The sequence below is a fragment of the Molothrus aeneus genome, chromosome 9, assembly GCF_037042795.1.
Source record: "Molothrus aeneus isolate 106 chromosome 9, BPBGC_Maene_1.0, whole genome shotgun sequence".
Classification (NCBI taxonomy): domain Eukaryota; kingdom Metazoa; phylum Chordata; class Aves; order Passeriformes; family Icteridae; genus Molothrus; species Molothrus aeneus.
Window position 1 is genome coordinate 4,957,288 of NC_089654.1, and position 15,079 is coordinate 4,972,366.

Consider the following 15,079-nt stretch of genomic DNA (forward strand, 5'->3'; position numbering starts at 1 on the left):
ACAGGCTGCAAAGCTTGTTTCAGGAAGAAGGAACAACCTCCTTGCAGTTGTTTCATTTTCCAGCCCAGAGCTGTGGAGCTGTGCTGTGAGACCCAAGATATTCTGAGCTGAAAACAAACCCACCCAGTGAAGCAGAGGGAGCAGATCTGCTCAGCCCCTGGAGTCAGCTGTTCCCTCCTTTCAGTCCTGTTTCCTTTAACATACTGTTCCACTCTTTGCACGCTCACATCATGCTGTTTCCATTCAAGGGAAACAGTATGAAACTTCATCTTTGTATTCAGGAGGCCAGCGGGTACCCAGCTTCTGCTGCACAAAAACAGTCATGGTTCAGCTCCTGTTCCCTTTGGAAGCTGGAATAACAGCAGGGACAGACTTGCTGCAGGAGGCACAGCAACACCACAAGATCTGTTCACCTTCTTTTCCTTTTCAGCCCCATGATGGTTTGTAGCTGTTGCAAAAATTAATACATGTTGAGGAGCTAATGGTATCCCTCCATCCCCCAAAAGGCTTGTTAGATACCCATCTCAAAAGCACTATGTTTGAGCTAAATATTGTAATTATGATTACTAGTGTGCATGAGTCCCAGCTTGAGACCACGGGAAGCTCCTCTGTGCAAATCATTGCTGACAGCAGGCAAAGCCTTGGCAGCTGCCCCAGCTCAAATCTCCTTTCTTGATGGACAAAAGGCAGCAAAATTTCCTACCACAGACCAAGTCCAGAAGTGTATTGCAGGAATCTGTCAGCTGGTGCTTGTGAACAGACTCACACACTTCCTGTGCTTGCTAAAATCTGTTTTGAGTGAGGCTGTACAGCTACCTGAGGAGCCAAAAGCATCTGTGCATCTACTTTATTATTTCTCCATTGCAACTCTGTCTTGGAGGGGAGATGTGAATTTTTTCTCTACACAAACACTTTGAACCTCTCTGCTAAAGGCAACCAAACACAATTGATCAATATCTACATATAAGAAATATGACTTTCAATAACTCAGGGGGATTTTCACTATCTAGTTCCCAAGGCACTTGCTTAAAATCCACCTATTACATTAAGCTATAAATAAACTAGAAACAGGAAACTGGAAGAGACTGGGTGGGACAAGGAATACAAGGAAGGAAGGAAGGAAAGATAACATCATTCAGAAAATCTAAATTAATGCTTTGCAATAGTATACAAACACTTGGTTCTGCAATATCCCAGATACTCTTTTTTCATATAGTGAAGATATCTTTTGCCCCACAGGCAGCTACACTAAACAAAGTGCCTTGCCCATCCAAAAGACAAGATTAGGGAGATGTGCCCCACAGAGAATCACTCACTGTTTCGTTTCGTTGTTCTCAGACAAGTTTGCTCTTCTTCTCCCTGCAACTTTTCTAGACATGGCAATACAAAAAAATTTGCAAACTGGGACTTTCAGGCTGAATAATGTCTAGAAAAGGATGTGCCCATTCCTTCACTAAGCTGGAATGTGTGATCTTGTCCTTCAAGCAGTCTCAAGAGAGGTGCTGTCAGTGAAGTCTGTAAAAAATACTTTGAGGAGCAGCACCCCTCACTGTCAGTTATGTTGAGCTGCTGTGTCCAAGTGTTATTCTCAGCTAGTGGTAAATTCAAATTCCCCCCAAGCTTCTCTCAGGACAGCTGGACTACAGAGCATGAGTAATTTAATGGCAAAGCATCCTCTTCCTTTGCCACTTGGGATTACAATTAGCTCCTCCATCACTTGTGTAGTTTTCATTAATTAGCTCAGCACAAATTTACAGGAGCACTTCCTTGAAATAATTCTAAAAGCAATAATGACATCTAATAAATGTCTTACTTTTTCCTACCAACTTTTTTTGCATTAGTAGGGGAAAATTATGCCAACTGACTTCATCAGGCTGTGAGGATTAAACCATCATTTATAATACCCTTTAAAAATGAGAAAGTGTCATTTAAATGTTAGTCACATGAGTAAGCAGTGAGTCAATATTCTGCATATTAACTGAATGCATTTGAAGTGCTGGAGTTTTTCTGAAGCCTGCCAAGATCGAGCCATAACAATTTCTTTTGTAGCTGGAGATCAGCCTGAATAAAAGACCTGCCTAAGATCCAGAAGGTGAAGATGAGAGTCATATACACATTATCTCCATTCCACTGAATGTCAGCTTAGAGGAAAAAAAACAAATTCAGAGGGGATTGAGCAAGAAGAAGGATTTGTGATTACTTTTCAGGAAAGTAAATAAGGAAAATGAGATCACTGGTGTCATACTGCAATCTAAAAATTAATCCAAAATCTGCCAGCCCAACAGACTGATTTATCAGTTTGTCTCTTTCAAAGACCAACACCGAGCTCTGAAAGTTCACATCAGAGACCTAAATACTGCTTGTGTCCCCTACAATTGAAACTTTATGCTGAATGTGATTTGTATCTGAGACATCAGACAGGGGTTTCTGGATTCCTAACCCCAGAGTCAGTCACTGTTAATACAAAATAGTTTGCCTGAAAACATGAGCCTCCATAACCAAATGTTTATATGCAGATACCAGCACTGATCTTGACAAATCTTATCTGTTTCCTCCTTCCTCCTCTTCTCTGGACACAGAAAATACATTGTTACAATGAGGTAATAAATTTAGCCTGGGAGAGTGCCAGGAGATCCAGATCTGCTGACTTCGGTGCAGTACAAGAGCTAATCAAGTGTGTTTAAGGAATACGTACAACTTTCTCTCTGCTTTAGGCACTAGAATTTTTATTTTCCTGATTGTACTCTGCTTCATTGTGTATATACAGAATGGTTTGGGTTGGAAGGTACTTTAAGGATCATCTAGATCCAACCTCTGCCATGGGCAGGGACACCTTCCACTGTCCCAGGTTGCTCCAATCTGTGTCCAACCTGGCCTTGGACACTTCCAAGGGAAGGGGCAGCCACAGCTTCTCTGGGCAACCTGTGCCAGGGTGGCCTCACCACCCTCACAGGGCTGAATTTCCTCCTAATATCATATACTTAAAGAATGTAATTCCAGTAACTCCACGATGTGCTCCTGGGAGCCAAAGCGTCCTCGCAGCTCTTCCACCCACTCCCAGGGTCCCTCCAGGGCCGGGAGCTGTCGGCAGGGCCCGGGGGCTCGCTGGGCCGTAGCACCGACCGCATTCCCTCAGCCACGGGCAGGGCTGCCCCGCCGGCCCCGCCGCTCGCTCCGGCCGCCAGGCTCCCCCCGGCTGCGCTTGGGCCTCTCGGGCTCCGCCGTGACCGCACCGGCCGTGCCGCACCGGCCCCTGCCCACGGAGAGCAGCCCTCATCACCGGCGGCACCACCGGCAGCGGCAGCGCCGAGAGGCCGGGCCTGGTACCCTGTGCCGAGCTGCCCACCCCCGGCAGGCCGTGAGACACCGCCAGGTCCCGCCGCCGGTCCCCGCCCTGATCCCGACCGCCGTCCCGGTCCCCATCCCCATCCTCATCCCTATCTCGGGTCCTAACGCTGGTCCACATCCTCGTCCCAGTCCCCACCCCCGGTTCTGATCCCGGTCCACGTCGCCGTCCCGGTCCACATCTCCGCTCCCATTCCCGTTCCCATCCCCAATCCCCATTTCCGTTCCCGTTCCCGTTCCCATCCCGGTCTCGGTCCCGCTCCTGGTCCCAGTCCTGGTCTTCGTCCCGATCCCGATCCCGATCCCGATCCCGATCCTGATCCCGGTCCCGGTCCCGATCCCGATCCCGGTCCCGGTCCCCATCCTGGTCCCCATCCCGATCCCGATCCCCATCCCCATCCCCATCCCCATCCCCATCCCCATCCCCATCCCCATCCCCATCCCGGTCCCGGTCCCGGTCCCGGTCCCGGTCCCGGTCCCGGTCCCGGTCCCGGTCCCGGTCCCGGTCCCGGTCCCCTCACAACGCCGCCCGCCCTCACGCGCCACCTCGGCCCCGCCCCCTCCCATCGCCGGTCCATTCATCCTCCAGCCTCCCCCATCACGTCACGCGGGCCCGGCGGGCGCTCCCCGGCCGCGGCTCAGCCGCGGCTTCCGGGCCGGGCCGTGGGCGGGGCCGGGGCGTGCGAGGGGGCGGGGCCGGGGCGGGGCGGGGCGGCCGCCGCGGCGGCGGCGGCGGGAGGGGAGCGGCGCTCCCGGCAACATGGCGGCGCGCGGGGCGGGCAGCGCCTGAGCCCGGCGCCTCTCGGTCCGCGGGGCTTCCCCGCCGGCCCCGGCCTCCTTTTCTTCCTCCTCCTCCTTCTCCTCCTTCTCCTCCTTCTCCCTTCTCCTCCTCCTCCTCCTCCTCCTGCCCCTGCCCTGCCCCGCTCCCCGGCGCGGCCATGGAGAGCGAGGAGGAGCAGCACATGACCACGCTGCTCTGCATGGGCTTCTCGGACGCGGCCGCCATCCGCAAGGCCCTGCGCCTGGCCAAGAACGACATCAACGAGGCCGTGGCGCTGCTCACCAACGAGCGGCCCGGCCTCCACTACGGCGGCTACGAGCCCATGGAGAGCGGGCAGGGCCCGCCGGGCGGGCACGGCTCCCCCGCCGGCGGGCAGGGCCCCCGCGGCGGCGACGGGGACGGCGGAGGCGGCGGGGGCGGCTTCGACCCGCCGCCCGCCTACCACGAAGTGGTGGAGACCGAGGTGAGCTGCGGGCGGGCGGTCCCGGGGCGGTGGGAGCCACCCGCTGCCATCGGAGGTCGGCCCGGGCGTGGGGCCGGCGGGAGGTGCCCGGGGACCCTCCGCCGCTCCCCGGGCCGGGGGCTCCTCATGGCCCCGCATTCCCCGCCTGCCGCCCGCCCGGCGCGCTCCCCAGCCCGTTCCCTGCGATCGCTGCAAGGTGAAACGCACCCAGGGTTTTCCTTGGCATTCCAGGAATGTGTGGCTACCGTAGGGCTCTGCTTTTCGCTCCCCCTCTTGTGCCTTCTTGCATAATTCCGGTGACTAAGGGCTGTCTATTTTTTTGAAACTGTTTGCACAATGTGAAGGAAAGTGCAGGGTGGGTATGACTTTACGTACAGTTTTATTTGGGTAAACTGAGCGTAAGTTCTGAAATAGGAACCCAGTGAGGTCAAATGTTTTTTCAGAACAGAGCTTTAACTCATGACTTAGGGCTGTGATGTAGATAGAAGTGCTGGAGAATGCCAGCCTTTCCTAGGTTCCCTCCTTCCTCCTTGTTTGCCTTTCTCTCTCTTCCATCCTCTTCCAAAACTCTGCACCCTTCAACCAGCAGATACACTCAGGGCGCTCTCTTTGCTGTCCGGAACAGTCTTGTAGTGCTTTCCTATAAAGTCTTCTCCTCCTCCTGGTCTTTTTCCCAAAACTTCACAGTGTGCTCCTAAGAGAAGTGCTAATTAGTAGTGTCCAGGCTGTGGGACTCACGGTGGTGAGAACAGCAGAAAGCCCCTCTTGTGTGATACCAAAGGGCCACCTTGCACAGCCTCTGTCTCAAGAACTGCTCAAGAGCAGATGCTTAAGCTCGTGAATAAACCCAGGGAACCTCGTGTACCCTCCCAGGCTCCAGTGACGAGTATCCTGAGGGTTTTCTGTGCATGCCTGTGTATGTGTCCATAAATAAATTCGTGAAGAATCCATGGGCGTATCTGGTGCGTAACTACACTTGCACAGATCATCCGTATCCGTAGCCTCGGCGTACTGACGTCCAGCCCTGCGGAATAAAGATAGGTGATCCTGCTCCCTGAATTAACTGGGTTAGGTCCTGAGCTGCTCTAAGCTGCTGATGTGTGCTTGTGGAGTAAGGTGATCCCTGGGATGGCACGTGTGCTGTGCAGAAACGGAGCTGCTCCTTAACGAACCTGACTGAAGCGCCAGGGAACCGCTTTCCAACCTTTCCTGTGAAGGATTGAGGGTGAACGAGAGTTCTTGTTGGCATTTGGGTTGGATGTAGTTAGAGCTGGGACAGTCTGGCTTGTCAGTGTGACATTTCAAGTGAAGCTGTCAGTGTAAACTTCAGAGAAGTGCTTTTTTTCCCCGCTCTTGTTCCCGTTACAAATGGCACTTTGACAACTCTCAGAGGATTCTCCCGCCCCCCATTATTTCATCCTGTATTTCTGATCAAATTTACTTATGCTTTATAATAGTTTCCTATGCTACTCACCTTCTTGTTTGCTCTGACTTGTGTTCTTTTTAACCCACAGGGGGAAGTCAAAACATTTCATTGTAGGTAAATCACTGCACAGAGCAGGCATTTCAGAAGGATTGAGGTGTCTTGCTGCATGAAATTTTATATAAATTCATGCCTCAATTTAGTAATTGGATTCATTTGCAGATGAGCATCTGTCAACTCCTGCACATGTATGCAAAACAGTGTTTTTGTAATAAAAGAGTTATATCTATAAAAGTCCTGAGACTGGAATTGTTGCCTGTGCATATTTGTCTAACACTGCAGTACAATTTAACAGCTTTTGACATACATTTTATGAAAGGGGGAAAGTGATATATCATCAGTTCTTGGGGGTTTTTATTTCATCAGCTGTAATCTAGCATTACATTTAATAAGCTGCAGCTATTCTTTAAGTGGTTAATCGTAATTAATCAGGTTAATCAGTAGTTTTCCATTCAGCAGAAGCTTATGGCATATGAAGCTGTAGAGAAAGCCATTGCAGAAGCAGCTATATTATTCATTGTAGTCATACACATTATGGTGAAACATATTGTACCCCATGCTGTCTTGTGGTAATTCAGATGTTATTTCTGGTTTTCTTCCTCTCGGTATCATCTCTCTTTCTAACAGCTCTTCAAGTGTGTATTCTTCCTTCTCTTCATAATGCCAGTTTTAACTTTTATTCAGTGGAGAGGAAGTGGTGTGTTAGATTTTTGGATTTTATGTATCAGCAATAGGAGATAAAGAGAAGATAAATCACAGGAGAAGAATTCTTAGAAATTTTCCCCCAAGTAAAATGTTCCAATCTAATGCTTCATGAACAAAAGTTAGGATTAGATTTATAATTTAAAAATAACAAGATTGCTTCAGTCATTCTTCAAAACGTGTATAACAGGTCTGTACTTTGAATTTATGTGCTTTTTTTGGCTGAGCACACTTTAGCATGCATATAAGAATAGGTCTATGAATGATTAAACACTTTACATTTTCCCTAATCAGTAATGAATCCATTATGTTTGCATATGCTTATTTGGTCTCTATTACATAATGTTAGAATCTGTTCAGCATTCATGTGGATCAAAGAAAGGCTTGTCTAGTGGTTTTCTTTGAGAGGAGCACAGCACCAGATACATATCATACTAGTTAAAGCATGTTTTCTTTAGATAAGATTTTAAAAATCAGTGTGAATCTTTTTTCAGTGGTCCAGGCTGCTGATCTTCAGGGCTGTCTGAAAGTGTTAAAGAAGCCTGAATTTGGAGTAACTGGCCCAGAAGCAAGATATCTGCTGTGAGCTGGCCCAACATATGCCCTGTACTTTCTTTCTGTAGAGGCTTGAGTGAAGGTGTGCATAAATTTCAATTTCATGAGGTTCAAACCTCAGTTTCAGTGGGCTGGTGTTTCCCAGTTGCTTCAGTTTTGGGTTAATAGCTGTGGCGTGCCTTTGGCATTGATGCTGGTAGCATGACCACACTTAACTCATCAAAAGGAAGAGGCCAGACAAACTTGGGGGCTTCAGTTCATTTGTGCAGTCTTCCTAAAACCACGGGAAGTTCACCTTGAGGTTTCCAGCAGCTTGGAAGTTTTGCCCTTTGCAGCAGCAAACCACACTGATAGACTGAGGTCACCTGCTTTTCCAAGAGGCAACTTGGTGTGTTTGACATAACTTCTGTGTTTATGTCTGTTGACAGAAGCAAATCTTGCAGTTTGGCAGGAATGTGGGGTTTCTGTGTTTATTCCTTAGGCGGCATGCAGATTGTCACGGTGCGATTCTGTGCCGAGGGAGGCGGGTGAAGGATGCTGTGCTCATCTCTTCATCTGACTGACAGATAAGCTGCTTTATCAACTGCTGCTAAATCCTTATAATTTAAGACAAGACTATAAATGAGTGTGATGACAACGTCTGTCAGTCTGTCCATGAATTGCCACAAGTGCCACAATTGCTGGCTTTCATGAGTTTGAGAGGAATGGGGTGGAGAAGAGCAGGCTAAACAAATGTGAGGATTGAAATTGTGGGGAGGGACAGGTGAAAATATTAAACATATACCAGTGGTTTGTATAACCTTCACTAAAACAACGTTAATTTGCTTTTAAAACAGCTTCTGAGAGCCATTACTATGACCTTTTAGCTAAATTGTGATGAACAGATTATATTACTCCCTGGCTATTCCTGTCCCCTTCAGCATGTGCTCTTTTGATTTATGTTTTTTTAGTTGAACTGGATCAAAAGCTCATACATGCCAGATTTTACTAGGTAAGGTTTATAATAAAACTTGTCCAAGATTGCTTTTAAGGTGCTGTTTGACTGCAAGAGAAGGGATTTTGTGAAAAAAACAGGCCGGCAACCGTAGTGAGTGCCAGTGCCAGGAACATTCTCACTAGTCATGCTGCAGAACTGTGATGTTCAAACCCTACCTCTCCTCATTATTAAAGCTCAGGACTGAAAGCATTTCTGCCACAGATGTGCTTTAGCTTTTAATGTGTAAAATGAGGATAATGGGGTGTGCTTTATTAGGAGAACCATGGACGTTAGGCTTGTGAAGTTCTTTGATCTTTGAATGGAAGGAGCTGTATTTATTTAAAGACAAAGAAGGTATTTAGCCTTCAAGCAAATGAGATGGATTTCACGCTACAATTCTGCACATTTAAAGTCAGTCTTCTCTCTTGTAAGTAGTCTTGAGCTTTGCAAAAGTGAGTATTTCTTGCATTCTCATGTGGAAGTTTTACAGAGTGGCTTGTCTACGAATTGGCCTTGTAAAACAATTAAGCAATCAAATAAAGCTTTGTGGTGGATTCTGGGATCGAGTCCCTGGCTGGATGCCATCAGAATGTCAAGTGGAATTAGTATTTTAGCACTCCTGGTTTTCAGCATCACTGTTTTCAAAAATGAGTAGCCCTGGTGTGGAACCTCTTTCTATATTCTGATTCCATTAACACTTCCTTGAAAGCATTTGAAAGAAAATACTCTGAGTTTCATTCTTGATGTAACACAGACTAATAGAGATGCTACGTGAAATTAGGGAAGTAGGGGTGATACTGAGAGATGCAACTGGTTAATTTTAAATGTAAGCTTTGTTTTGAATAACTCACAAAGTCATTATCATGTAATGTGATCGTTAGAGTAATTGCTGGATTGAGAGGAGCACTCTGTAATTACTGGTTCATTGGTGAAGGTGATGCCTGCAGGGTCAGTGAAGGTGGGAGACAGCTCTGTACAGCCAAATTCTCAGCTGGGCAGGAAGTGTTTCTGGTATAATGTCCTCTGGAAGCATTTTTTGGTCATCTTCCCAGTTTACAGTGCTATTCCGTGGCAGCTGTTTAATAAGGAAGTGAAATACTGAGGAAGAATGAGAATAAAAACAAATTAGCCAGTGTTAGAAGTTAATTCCAGCAAATCATTTGGATTGCTTTTGGATTAAGGAACAGTAGCTCTTTGTATGAGGAGGGCAAAGAGGAAGTGCCTGTTTCTTTTGTAAGCTTTTATTTTGAAAAAACCACGTATTTGTGCTGCTGTAGGAATAGCCTTTGGTATATATGTTTCAGGGGCCAAATTAAAAATTAATTTTAAAAGCCAATGTTCCCAGTGTTTCTTGCCACTTTATCTTCCTGCCACTACTTTGCAACAGTTCTGGCTTTTCTGATGCCCAACAGAATGATCTTGAGAGGCATTTAAAATTTTTTTTCATATTAATTAGTCACACTTTTGGCATTACACACTGTCAAAATCAGCTGCTTTGTCAGTTCTGGTTTCTGTCTCACTATACATTAGTATAACAGAAGTATAGATGAGTGTTTAGTAGCATTATTGAATTAATTTTCCTTCCCAGAGCCTGACCTTTGGTCACTAAAATGTTCCAGTAAATACTTTATGTAGTGGATCTGCAGCACTTCTCTATTAATTCCTGGTGTTTTGGCAAATGGTGATACAAGTATTGACTTAATTTTAAGTACTGAAATGTTAAGCATTTGTGATTCATTGTTTTATTGTTTAAAAGCACAATGTTTATCTGATATCACACTAAGTTAATCTGAGTTATTTGGAACAAGCATGAGGTTTTGTGCTTATGAAAACTCGGGGTTGGGAGCTATAATGGTGTTGACTCCGAGTCTGGCTGTAGTTACACGAATGGAGTAAGTTTTTAAATATATCCACAGACAATAGTGAAAACACATGGAAGATAAGTGTTTTCCTTGCTTCCTTATGAATGGCATTCCTAACAGTGCTTTCCATGACCTCTCCCTCACCTGCAACTTATCAGACTTCGAAATACATTGCCAAAAGTGGTTGTAGTGAATCTCTGCGTCAGATTTCATTGAATGCTGTGGTAATAGATGTATAAAAGGGCAAAGAGGCTCCTTGTATTTTTGAAGTTAAATGGAGAGTTTAATTCAAGTGCTATTTTTACACAGCCTCGGTTGTTTTGTTTTGCTGTGATGCTCAGGACTATGTTTATCTTTGAACAAGCAGGCAAGTACATCAGGGAGTATTGCCTGGTAACATCACACCATCACCCTGGAAATCAGGGAGAGAGTACAAGCCATGTTTTCAGAAACTCTGAGTTAATTCTCAGCTTTGCTGAATTTATTTTTATTTTTCAAATTCATATTGTGTTCTTATTTCCAGTCTTACACAGGTCTTGGTTGTGAGAGATGGGGGGCAGAGGGAAGGTGGAGCCATAGGGTTTTTCTGGTTATAATTTGTTATAATCCTTTACAGCTACTAAGGGTTTAGTCTAAACTCTTAGTAGCTGTAAAGGATTATAACAAATTATATATATCCATGCATCCTTGATGGTGTCCTAGTGCAACTCTCAGTTAAGGTCAGTGTCTAAAACCTTCTGTGAGAAAGTTCACTAAATAAATTGGATTTTTCTTAGGAATCTCTATGATGGAATGAGAGTCCAGATCAACTTCGGTTAGGTGTAGTCTGTAAAATAGGATTTCTTTTCCTTTAGTAGTAGACTGGTATCATCCTTTTATATTGGCATGACAAAATACTAGCATTTTTTTCTTGTGACAAGACTGTATTTGTTTGTGTAAAGTAGTCCATAGTAGAAATTTCAAGAGCTTCCTTTCTATGAAAAAAGAACAAAACAAAACATCTGTGTATCTCACCAACAAGCTTATGTTCTCTTAGCAGAACATAAACAACAATAAACATTCCTATCTGTTGCTGCACTTAAAATTTTTGCATCCCAATATGCTTCTCTGGATGAAAATTCAAGGATGAGATTCTGTATCTCTTTAGGACTTAAAACAGTTTAAAAGTGTGACAATACTTTGCAAGTAAATGTCTGCTTGTCAGTAAAACATTCAAGAAATCACTGTGGGTTTTCTTATTGCCAGATAAGAAACATAACGTGGAAATTCCATACATGACACCATTTTTTGAGTCTTACTAATACTGACATATTCACAAGAGGATTCCAAGCTTGCTCTTAGCAGTGTGGTTCCAATGGGTTCAATCTGAGTGCAGGAACAGGCAGCTAGGAAATACTCTCCAATTTTGTTCCCACATCTGCCACTTAACAAGAGTTGAAAGTTCTTTAACCATCTGAAATACCAGTTTATAAAAAGCAAATAGGTTACACATATGAAAATGTGACAATTTTTTTAAACATTCAATACCTTGTTCTTAGTGTTTATGTGTAAGTGCAAGGTGGTAGCTTCAAGGTATTTGAAAGGCTTTGAATTCTTACACTTGTGTTTGAGTTCTAGGTATCAGAATATCCCCCTTTGAGGAGTTAATTAACAGAAGGAAAGGTTTGACATCCAGGCATGAAACTAGAAACTGCTTTAATCAATAGTCTGGCAGGTGGAGGGGCTGTCAGGTCATGACTTCAGGATTCATAGCTTCTCCCACAAATTGATGGGGACAGTACATCAGAGCAGAGAAATGCTCTGTTTTTCTGGGTATTTGATGTATTTCTCTCACCTTGCCTCCACCTGAGCATTGCAGTGCTCTGCAAGCACTTGTGAGTGGTGCAGCAGTGCTGGGCAGAGGGGAGCATCTCTGCTGACACTTGGCAGCTGGAAAAGCTGTAGTGTAGCATTGGAAAATTGATTTCTTTATGTTGTCTATATCTGTGATTAAAAACTGAAAGGTGGACCTAAAATTCTTGTCAGCTAGTTCTGGCTTTATGCATTTTTTTCATTACTGCTTTTCAGAGCAGTTAAACTTTGTCCTGTTTGTAGGTACATAGTAACAAGGTTTTGTGGTTGCTTTTTTTTTTAAACAATGCAATGAAACTTCAAAAATCTGTTTTCTTAGCTATAAAATGATGGTTATTTTGTGAAAATGACTTGTTAGAGAGGCATGAGGTGGAGGTACCTGCTTGGTCTGCTGGTGTCTTAGAAAGTCTGATCCTGTTGCTTGTTGAAAGAAACAAGACTTTGGGGTTTTGTTTCCTAAGTTAAACTGGATTCAAGAGCACATAATGTGATTTGGTGATGGTGATAATAGATTCTGTTGGTAGCCTCCTATCAAAATCAAATTAACTAATTTAAATTATGATTTGACTGTAATTTCATTACTAAGGCTGCCAATTAGAATCAAAACAAGTCTTAAACTCCTTGTTATTTTATGTAAAGTGACGGGTATGGGAACTGTCAGTGGCTTTAGTTAAACAGTGTTTGATGAGTTAATTAGCTGAATACTGCATGAGTACATTTTGAAGCTTTAAACTGTGACCTTTTGGCAATTAAAGTTAAATCATATTTCAGCTTTTGTGCTAATCTTTGTTCTTTGTTACTCTTCAGTAGAAGGTTTTATGCTACAGATTTAAGCAATGCTTTATTGATCAGATGTTGAACAATTTTTGTTTATTCAGCCTAGCAAGCAAATCTGGGAGGTGCCAGGTCCCCAGAGAGGGAATCTTGAGTCAGTGCTTGAGCCTGTTCCTGTGAGGGTATTTCTCCTGGGAGCCTGTGTGTGTGTTTAGCCATAACTGCATTTTCACACCTTGAAAATAAGCCAGAAGAGCCAAGACTGTTAGAACAAGGGGATCTTCAGGGCTTTTGTGCAATAAGAGATATATCAGAAAGCATGGAAAACTGTGTTAAAGGTTTGTCAGCTGAAGTTTGTTGGTGTCACTATTTCAGCTGCAGAAATAGTCACAGATTTATGATGTGCACTATGACTTCCTACTGCAGAACAGTGATTGTAATGGCCTTTTAGACAGTTTATCTTTGGATGACCTGTTGGTTTCCAGGAGTAGGGCTGGGGGCTTTTTTTGCTCTTTGCTATTTTATGGAAGAACATCTGTACAAATCCTTACCATGTTGGGGGCCAGTCCAGTGCTAAGTCTGTTCAGCCAGAATTGCAGAGTCCTGATACAGATCATCATCAACTGGCAGACACCATTCTGAAGTCACCTATTTGTGGGGAGGGAGCTACCTCTTTATATATATTTATTTAGAAACCAGCAAACAAACCCCATGTAACTCCCCAAAGCCAAGATTCAGAAAAGCCTTGGGTGGCTTTGACATAGCCTTGTATCCTATTTACTTTTGCATGTACCATAATTTTTCTTCAAAATCTTGTGTTTTCTCCATGGACCTTTGTCAGTAGAGTTTGCAGTGACAGTTCCTGAGCTCCTCAGTTACATGGTATTAATTGTGGTGTTCAGGGCTGTGTTACATTTGTGAGTGTCAGCAGAGAAGTGAATTCTGCAGGCTGTGTTGGAGTGTGAGGTCTGTGTGCAGATCTCCAGCCAGCATAAGATGATGCAAGAACTGAGCTGACGTTTCACCTTACTGCAGCAGCTGCTGTTAATAAATCCCTCACTTTAAAGAGCAGTGCCAAAACTGATTTAAAAATCGGGTGGCGAACAGTTTGGGCTTTTTCATGTGCAGAAAGACACTAATTATGAAAGAGCAGCAGTAAGTCTTTAAAGAGACTGTTTCTTGTAGTGGATTTGGTTTAAGAAACACAACTCAGTCTGCACTAATATAATGTGAACATAGCTGTAATCTCCCAGAAACGCAGAGTGTTCAATTTATTAATGGTTTGGAGGGGAATTTGGGTTTTAAACTGCCTGGGTGTGTGTTTGAGACTGTCACAGGTTTCACAGTCACTGTGGAGCTATGTGGATGTGATGTGTTCTAAAATTAATACACGAACTCGATACTTTCTGCACATGGTTTTAGTAGCAGAGCACTGTCAAGCAAGAAGCCTCTGTTGCCTCTAATTCCTGGAAAGTGCCAAAAGCATGCTCCTTCAATGCAAACAGCTCCCATTACTATAGGGCAATATTCCAAATACCACACTCATTTTTTGTGTAAAACCAGCTTTTCACTGCTCTGTTGGTAGACTCAATCTAGCAATAGTCCAGATGTGTTCTAAGCATAATTTAGGATAATGTGGGAGCTGAATGCCCTGTGAAGAACATGTATTATTTCACTTTCCGTGTGAATTTCTGTGTCATGGACCCTGGCAATCACTTGTGTGGAAACAGGCAACTAATGAGCAGCATTGCTGGGATGCAGATGGGAAAGCAGAACAAGAAGTGGAGTTTTTCATCTCCAGTTGAAGGTCTGCTATTGCTATTCTGCACCTCTTTAAATACCAGTTGCTGTCGCAGCGTTTATTTAATGTGGATGCTTTCCTCCAGGGAATGAAGCAACTGTTGCTCTGTTTCTGTAACATTTGTTGAAATGTTGTTTTCCTTGGCTACAAGTGGAGGCTGAACTGTAGTCCTTGAACACCCAGCAATTGGGTGTTTTAAGTTATACTCATTCTGCCTTTATTATACTAAAAGTTCATTCCTGCTCTGTTACTGTGAGCACTTTCTTTATAACTGCATGCTTGTTTTCTGTAGGAAATGATTTTGTTTTCTGCATGGGTGTTCTTTACAGAAGCTTTATAATTAACTGTTTAATTTCTAAAAAATGCTTCTAAATAATTTCAATGTCTTTTCATGTAGACCTTCAAACCACCCTTCTCCAAAACCTGAAGTATTTAAACAGGGTGTGATTTGCTAGATGGGAATTACATCAGGCTTCCATGCACACT

General features: G+C 44.3%; 1 protein-coding gene across 1 annotated transcript in view; it reads left to right on the plus strand.

Annotated features, from left to right (window-relative positions):
• The first annotated feature begins 4,283 nt into the window (after positions 1-4,283).
• Positions 4,284-15,079, plus strand: part of USP24 (ubiquitin specific peptidase 24) — a 61,830-nt gene continuing 51,034 nt past the window's right edge. Inside the window, exon 1 of the mRNA XM_066555574.1 lies at positions 4,284-4,589. Within this exon, the coding sequence (XP_066411671.1) occupies positions 4,284-4,589 (306 nt within the window). The remainder of the gene's footprint in view (positions 4,590-15,079) is intronic.